General features: G+C 40.4%; 1 protein-coding gene across 1 annotated transcript in view; it reads left to right on the top strand.

Annotated features, from left to right (window-relative positions):
• Window positions 1-8,989, top strand: part of slc12a3 (solute carrier family 12 member 3) — a 62,553-nt gene that overhangs the window by 35,167 nt on the left and 18,397 nt on the right. Inside the window, 5 exon segments of the mRNA XM_043707535.1 lie at window positions 1,414-1,521; window positions 2,786-2,930; window positions 5,369-5,470; window positions 6,850-7,005; window positions 8,272-8,371. Of these exon segments, the coding sequence (XP_043563470.1) occupies window positions 1,414-1,521; window positions 2,786-2,930; window positions 5,369-5,470; window positions 6,850-7,005; window positions 8,272-8,371 (611 nt within the window).

Here is an 8,989-nt window from a genome sequence, read left to right as displayed (position 1 = left end):
CTGACCTGCAGTCTTTTTCTTGACCTCTCCGCCTCCACCCTGCTCCGACCTATCACCCTCACCTTGACCTCTTTCCACCTATCACATTTCCAACGCCCCTCCTCCAAGTCCCTCCTCCCTACCTTTTATCTTCTCCTGCTGAACACTCTCTGCTCATTCCTGAAGAAGGGCATGTGCCCGAAACGTCGAATCTTCTGTTCCCTAGATGCTGCCTGACCTGCTGTGCTGTTCCAGCAATAAAGTTTCAGCTACTTCCTTAACCTGCCTTGCTACCACCTAAGACTTGTGCACATGTACACCCAGGTCTTGCTGTTCCTACATCCCCTTTAGAGTTGTATTCTTAAGTTTATTGTATCACCCCATTTTCAGTACTCATCTGCATCCTGTGCCATGAGAACCCCCCACCGCCCATTCCATTTCATCAGCCTGTTCATGCCATCTTGAAATCTATCACTGTCCTCCTCATGGTACACAACGCTGCCATGTTTTGTGTCTTTTGCTGATTTTGAAGTTGTATTCCATACACAAGCAAGGTATTAATATATATCAAGGAAGGCAAGGATCCTTATTGGAGTTGGGTTTGGAGAGGGATCTTTTGGCAAAGTCCAGTTTCATTTTAAATTCACAACAACAAATTAACAACGTCAAAGAAGCCACAAGAAGTGTTCAGGAATTTCCAGGATTTGCAGCCAGTGATATGGAGATGACCTGCCAAGTCCCCTTTCGGTCAAACACAAACTAAACTTATCAAATTAATACTTAAAATAAGCATGATGTTCAAAACTTATAATCTGTCACTTCATCTCAACCTTGTTGATTTATTCTGTCTCTTTGCCTTGGATCCTTTCCTCAATATTTACTGACTGCCCTTGATCTGAGTTTCTTCGGGTTCTGCAGCTTCTTCCTTCTCTCTGTGTCCTGTCTCGATTCTTTCAATTTCAGTCTGCACTGAGATGCTCCCCTCTCAGCTCTTCCTACTCTGGGGCTTGATATTCTCTTGTACTTTATATTCCAATCTTTCAGTTCCTTCTATTTCCCAGAATCATCTAATACAATGCACAGTAATGGACATCAAATTTTGTTTCAGTCCAACGCAAGAGTTTTGCTGTGACCTTACTGATGTTGCCTGTACTTATTGCCAGTTGCCGGTGAGACACTAGCAGGCAGTCCTGGCATCATCAAATTGGGAGCATATCTGCCGATTCACGGTGGGAGGATATCTGCAGTGAGCATTGTACTGTGGTCATTTTGTAGCAGATCGACATTACATTTGCAGCTGTACACTATCAACAAATGATGTGCAGTGATTATTTGCCTTGATGCTTAGAATTAAGACAATGTTGTATGAGAGTGATGTAATGCTGGTGTTTGATGAAATAACAAACATTTTTTTCCACCTTTATTTCTTTAAAGCCTATGAGCCTAGTGTCTGGATTTGCCCCTTTGATTACAGCTGGAATCTTTGGAGCTACGCTTTCCTCTGCACTTGCCTGCCTTGTGTCTGCCCCCAAAGTCTTCCAGGTATTGAATGTTTCTTCAGCTACCCAACTACTGTAATTAACTTTTCTGTAATGTTTCCCAGTAATGTTATTCACTTTGAATTGTGAAACCGGTGAAAGTTAGTCCTGGAATATTAAGCATTTTTTCTCTAATGTTTGGAGTTCCCTCTCTAAATATTAACTGATAACTTCTCTGTTCTGATTTGCACACTTAAGCAATCCGTGTCTTCAGTTTCTGTAGTTGAGTGGGAAGTATGTAAATGAAGTTAATCTGGTTTGACCTCAATACTTGTGGGCAATCATTTGGTCTGTACTCTGTTAACCAATCTAAAATTAATAGTGTGGTGTACAGAAGTCTGGAAATTCTTACATTATATCAAAGTCCTGACAGCTGAGACATTATTAGTCTATTATAAACACATTGAGATGTTTTACTTTGTTACAGAAATGATATAAATATAAATTGCTATTGTTATAATGCGCAGGGTAACGCTATCTAGTGACAAACTGGATCAGTAAAAAAAAAAACGTCTATTGAGCTACTGGTTCTCAACATCCATGAAACCAATAGAATTCAGGATAAAGAAACATTAGAGCTGAATCCCAGCTTGACCAGGAGACGGAAACAGTGAAACAGCTGTTCCTCATACACTCCTCTTGATTTTCCTTCCCATTTAGAAAATAAGACTGGGAGGAATGTAAAACAGGCTTCCAGTTCACTAATGTCCATTCCACACTATAGTCCATAACCAATTTCATTCCCATTTGTTTTTTGTAGCCTCTCCCATACTCTGCATTCTTAATTTTGTTTTCTTCAGAACGTCATAAAACATCCATTTTACATGCTTTGACTTAAGTCTAACACACACAAACTTTGACTTGTTGGTGCAAAACCATTGAGTCTGATGCAGTCCGTGCTGAATTGGCTTCCGATAGACAAAGGAACACGCCATCCTTCAATAAAAGACATTGTAGAATCCTTCAATATGAAGCTCTATAACATATATGTTTAAGGAAAAGCAAATAACTTAACCTCAAGTTCAGACTCCAAACCATGATATTTATAGCAATTAGTTTGTGCTTTTACTTCATCAGCTGAGATGCTAAGCTTGAAATTCAATTAGTTCTATATTGTTTAATTTTTCTATGTAGTGATTTAGTGATCATCATGGGGTGAAGATTTCTGTAGTATAAAATGTGTCAATAGTACCAATATTCCTAGTTATTTGTTGCCTAAATATAGATAGTTCAACTGAACCGATATTTTTTCACCTTTTTCACAACAGCATCTGTGCCAGGACAATCTGTATCCTGGTATTGGTTTCTTTGCGAAGGGTTACGGGAAGAACAACGAGCCCATTTACAGTTACCTCCTCACTTATGCCATTGCTATTGGTTTCATTCTCCATAGGTAAGTAACTCCAAATATCTGTCTTGTCCTTTGGTAAGATCAAAAATTCAATCTGACTAAGTTATATGTAAAATGGCCAAGTGTGGCAAGGTGTTTTCGATCCAACATATTAGAAGTGAATAAGGAATCCCAGATTATTTAGCTTTGAAGAAAAATACCTAATAACATGCAATACTTTATATAAAAAAAGGAATGCTTTTCTTTAACTTACTGATAATTATGAAATAGTTTTCATAGCATTTATGCTGTTATTTTTATAAAGTGTGTAAAGCATTCTAGAAGACCAATTGCTATGAATAATAGCTACAGGGTTGCATGTCAGTATCTTCTTTTCAAGCTGTTATTTAGAGTCATAGAGTCATAGAGATGTACAGCATGGAAACAGACCCTTCGGTCCAACTTGTCCATGCCATCCAGATATCCCAACTCAATCTAGTACCACCTGCCAGCACCTGGCCCATATCCCTCCAAACCCTTCCTATTCATATACCCATCCAGATGCCTTTTAAATGTTGCAATCTCACACGCCTCCACCACGTCCTCTGGCAGCTCATTCCATACACGTACCACCCCCTGCATGAAAATGTTGCCGCTTAGGTCTCTTTTATATCTTTCCCCTCTCACCCTAAACCTATGCCCTCCAGTTTGCCTATTTATGCTATCCATGCCCTTCATGATTTTATAAACCTCTATAAGGTCACACCTTAGCCGCTGACGTTCCAGGAAAAATATCTCTAGCCTATTCAACCTCTCGCTATAGCTCAAATCCTCCAAACCTGGCAACATCCTTGTAAATCTTTTCTGAATCCTTTCACACTTCACAACATCTTTCTGATAGGAAGGAGACCAGAATTGCATGCAATATTCCGACAGTGGCCTAACCAATGTCCTGTACAGCCACAACATGACTTCCCAACTCCTGTACTCAATACTCTGACCAATAAAGCAAAGCATATCAAACGACACCTTCACTATCCTATCTACCTGCGACTCCACTTTCAAGGAGCTATGAACCTGCACTCCAAGGTCTCTTTGTTCAGCAGCACTCCCTAGGACCCCTAACCATTAAGTGTATAAGTGCTGCTAAGATTTGCTTTTCCAAAATGCAGCACCTCGCATTTATCTGAATTAAACTCCATCTGCCACTTCTCAGTCCATTGGCCCATCTGGTCAAGATCCTGTTGTAATCTGAGGTAACCCTCTTCGCTGTCCACTACGCCTCCAATTTTGGACTCCACTTTCAAGGAGCTATGAACCTGCACTGCAAGGTATCTTTGTTCAGCAACACCCCATTGGGCCTTACCATTTAAGTGTGTAAATCCTGCTAAGATTTGTTGCATTGGTCTTCAAATCTGTAAAAGCTCCGCAAGAGAGACTATTACAGTAGAAATTTTAAAATATCATTGTCCCACCTGCTGAGGGGTTCTATCCAAGCTGCCAAGCTGCTGTTCACAATACAGCTACAGGTAACTGGAGGATATTATATGGAGCTGCCCCTTTGATCAGAGGCCATCTCTAACCTGCATTTGTGCACTGTGTAGTGAATGTGCCAGAGGAATAATCTGTGATCGGTGGAGCAACACAACATGAATAGTTTGGAGCCACTTATGGTGAATCTGCAGGGAGGGGAACTGGGAAGGTTTCAGGGAGACCCTGGCTTGGAAAAGAGGCAGGTGGCCTGGATGCAACAGGGAAGCAAGGAGGAACAGTGGTTGCTGCCGCAACACAGCTCAGGACAATTGGTGGGTTGGACTGGGAGGTAGGAATTGTGTGTTGCCACCTTCAGAGCTGCTTGTGAGTGTTATTAACCCCAAACCTCCCAGACCTGAGCTGGCAGTGCTGTGTGTCTGTCTGTTTTTTGGAGGGGGTTGAGGTAGTGGGATTGAGCTGGACACAGACCTACCTTCCCCAAAGCATCAATCCACAAAGCAAGCTGGAAGACAGGGAAAATCCAGGCTTCAAAGGAACCCACTTTCACATTCCACTTGAGAATTCTACCAAAGCCATCTCGCAGGCAAATGCAAGGTTAGTTACTCCTTAGCGTGTCCCTAGCCCCCACACCATCGTCTGGAGCTTCTTATTAAGTTAGCTCTGCTGCTTGACTCTTTTTAATGGTTATTTTTATTAATTACTCTGCAAAACAATCAATTTTTGATTCAAGCTCACTGGTGTAGCAAACCTTCCTTGTGTGAAATTTTCTCACTGGCCCCTCCAGTGAGGGAAAAACATGAGATGTGGCCCCTCGAGTGAAAAAGTCGGACAACCCTGTTTTAACAGAACAGTGTTTTGGAGAGAGAAGTGCCTGAAGAGACATACCACAGATTCCTTCAAAGTCCTGAGATGCGTCAGTTCGACTGTGTTTGAGGGCATTATATGATGCCTTTACATATTGCACAATGGTCAACAATGAAATCTAACATCACCTGTAACCTGTGTGGTTCTGTTTTCTTACAAACAGTGGAACTGAATATGATTGTTTCAATCATCTCCAACTTCTTCCTGTGCTCATATGCACTCATCAATTTTAGCTGCTTCCATGCTTCACTTACCAATTCTCCAGGCAAGTTTTTCACTTTTTATTTCTCAAGAAGTTTGCATGTGGATTTTGTCATTATTGCTGATATCAAATACAAATAGGTATCAGGGCCAAAAATCTGTTGGAGACCAGATATAGGCAGCGTGCAGTTATACATTCACTCCTGTCCTTCACTAGACTGTGCTTTCTTATGTATTATTCTGGTTCTCGTGAACGTTTAGCACGAAAGGCATCCGGTTCCTTGATATGACTGTGATTGAGCCAAAGCGTTTTTGGGTTCAGAAGGCGCTAAGTCTTTCTGGGAGTCAAGAGAAAATACAGCTTTTCAATATATGTTACAGGTTGTTCTGCTATAATGCAACAGTTATGTTCCTCTGCAACCTTGTGTTACATAGAATTTCGCATGGGAAACCCACTATAACCGCTCAACAGAAAGTTCACACTATGCAAACAACATCCACAATTCATCAATCGTGTTATAGCCAATTCACGCTGATGAAATGTGTGTTATAGCAGAACGACATGTAAAATAAGCCAAATATTTGAAGGAAAAGTGTATTTTTTGAGAACATTTCACAAAATAGCAGTTAAAATAGGGAGTGAGAGCTTCAGAAACACAGTATTCTGACAATGACCTGACTCTTCTGTCAGTGGATTATAATAGTTCCTGTAGGTGAGCTTTGCCCTCAATGAACTGCGAGGTGTAATTTTATCATGAAGTCTCCTTTATAATGTAATCCACGCACAGTTCCATGGCTGTTTATTTCATTGTACTATGTAGACATTGTTGAAGTCGAATGCAACAGTTCATAATCTTGTTTCTCTTGAATATGAGGTGACCTGATAGAGTCTACAAAATTATAACAGGCATAGTTAGTGGATAGTCAGAGGTCTTTTCCCAGGGTGGAAAAGTTAACCACAAGAGGGCACAAGTTCATAGTGAGAGGGGGAGAGTTCAAGGGACAGGTGCAGGGAAAACATTTCACTTGGGGTGGCAGGTGCCTGGACCACACTGCCAATGGAGATGGTGGAAGCAGGCACATTAGCAACATTTTAGGTGAATCTTGATGGACACATGAATGGGAGGTGAACCGAGGGATAGAAAGCACATTTGGGCAATAAGAAGTGGGTCCAAATAAGGATTTGGAATCGGCGCAGGCTTGGTGGGCCAAAGAGCCTGTTCCTGTGATTTATTGTATTATATTGTACTGTATAATATAAATCTGCTATACATTGGGAATGTCCTTGTGGGCTTCGGTCAGAGCACCAACAACACAATATAGAAGTGTATATGTTTCACTAAAATTCTGGTCCTAAAGTGTAGCCATACTGACAACGTCCACAGAGTATCAGAGACTGGATATCACTCCTATCACTTTTAAATTTTACTTTGTTTTAAAAAGGTTGGCGACTTTCATTCAGATATTACAACAAGTGGTCCTCCCTGTTTTTTGCAGTAGTTTCCGTGGTTATCATGTTTTTACTGATGTGGTGGACAGCCCTCATAGCTATTGGTATTGTTGCCTTCCTCCTGGCATATGCCTTGTACAAAAAGCCTGGTAAGTGACAGGAAAGCTGCTACTGTACGTATTATGAGTGCATTCTGTTTTACACCAAAGGTTAAAGCATAGAGATACTAATGATGGGTTCACTGGTTTGACTATACTCTGAAGTCTGACACAGCTTGTTGATTATAGTCGAAGAGACTGCCGCTGGAAAAGCACAGCCAGTCAGGCAGCAGCCAAGAAGCAGGAAAATCGACAATTCGGGCATAAACTTTTCATCAGGAATCATATGCTCGAAACGTCGAATCTCCTGCTCCTCGGATGCTGCCTGATCGGCTGTGCTTTTCCAGCATCACACTCTTGACTCTGATTTCCAGCATTTGCAGGCCTCACTTTCCCTCTTGTTGATTATAGTAATGGTTAATCTTCTTTGTGGTTGGAGGAAGATGTTTAAATAAAATCACACTGTGCTTTTTAATGAAGGTTTAACGTGTTTGGAATTGTAGCCACCATTTCGCCCTGTTAGTGCATCTAAATGGTAGCTGTTACCGTATGAACCTAGGCAGCAGGGGTCAGCAAGTTAATCAAGTGTGGCAGGTATCGAAGTTGACTATAATTGTTTTACTGCCCAATATGCAGGTGTACATATTTTAGCAGATGTCACTAAGCTGCATTCAGGAGCAGGAGCCATCACCCCTCCTTTCCTCAGGAATACCTAGGTCTGTCATAACCAACAAGGTTGTTGCCATACCGTGCCAGTCTATATGGCTTGAAGTCCAAAGTGATTGCTACAGTTCCCTGCATATAAAGGCCATTGTCTGAAGCTTTTCAGCCTTACTTTACAAAGGGACTGGTAACTCTGAGACTCCCTCAAGCTTTACACTTGTCACTGAACGCTTTTTGTGAATGTTACTGGATTGAGTCACTTCATAGTGCAATGTGTTCAATGGAGAAAGGCTGTATTTTTGTTCTGTTTCCATAATGTCCATTGTTTTCTAATGTGTTTTGCAGTTCACTTCAGAACCCTTTGAGAAATGTTTGAGATGTACAATGAACCGTAATGATGTATACACAAGTTTTTTACTTACCATCTGAATGATACACTCATTGCAGTTTCTGAGCCAGTGATGAATTCTGTTTAAGTATTTATTTTAGTTTGTGATTAAATGTGATGTGCTGTGCCATTCTAACTGCAATAGCTCCAAATGATTGACAGTATTTTTGTTTTTGTAAACCGAGGAATTCAAACCCTAGTGTGATGCAGAAATGTTCAAATAAATAATGTACATGTTTCTGAATGTCAGTATTTTCCCCTTTTAGCTGTAAATTGGGGGTCATCTGTTCAAGCTGGTTCCTATAATATGGCCTTGTCCTATTCTGTGGGACTTAATGAAGTGGAAGATCACATTAAAAATTACAGGTAATTATGGGTAACCAAGCAATTTACAAGTGGCCACAGTGCTCAACTTACTTTCATTCAAGAATCATTTATTCTTTACAAGAGAGTAACCAATTTATTTATATGACAAAATTAAATTGTTGAAAGCATAGAAGGTTCTGCCTCGAGTTTGACTGCTGCCCCATCTTAAAGTTCAAATGTGTTGTCGTAGCTTCAAACCCTGGTCTTTTCCAGTGAATCAGTTGAGTATATTTATTTCTGTACACAGACAAAGTCGTTCATATATCTCACTCCTAGCCATCATTTGGTATATTAGATCATCATGGTCATTAGTAGATTCCAGCAGTATCCTGAGGTAATAACAAATTAAAGTTTAATCTCCTAAACACTAAGCAACTGTGAAGAACAATCCTCGGAACAGTTTTTTTAAAAAGTCTTTATCGTTTGTTGATTAGTTATGAAAATATTGTAATGGAGGCAGGGTACAATTAATGTTTGACATTCTCGAATTCAAATAAAATGGCTGCTGACATATTATCTAATCGTAAACTATTACTCCAATTTGTTTAATGCTGTAGCATTTGTCATAATCCTGTTCTACATCCTATAGTCTTTTGTTGAGTATGACTGTTTTAAATT

This window comes from Chiloscyllium plagiosum, chromosome 17 (assembly GCF_004010195.1).
Source record: "Chiloscyllium plagiosum isolate BGI_BamShark_2017 chromosome 17, ASM401019v2, whole genome shotgun sequence".
Lineage (NCBI taxonomy): Eukaryota > Metazoa > Chordata > Chondrichthyes > Orectolobiformes > Hemiscylliidae > Chiloscyllium > Chiloscyllium plagiosum.
The sequence above is the reverse complement of the archived record's forward strand: the minus strand, read 5'-3'. Positions and strand labels throughout refer to the sequence as shown.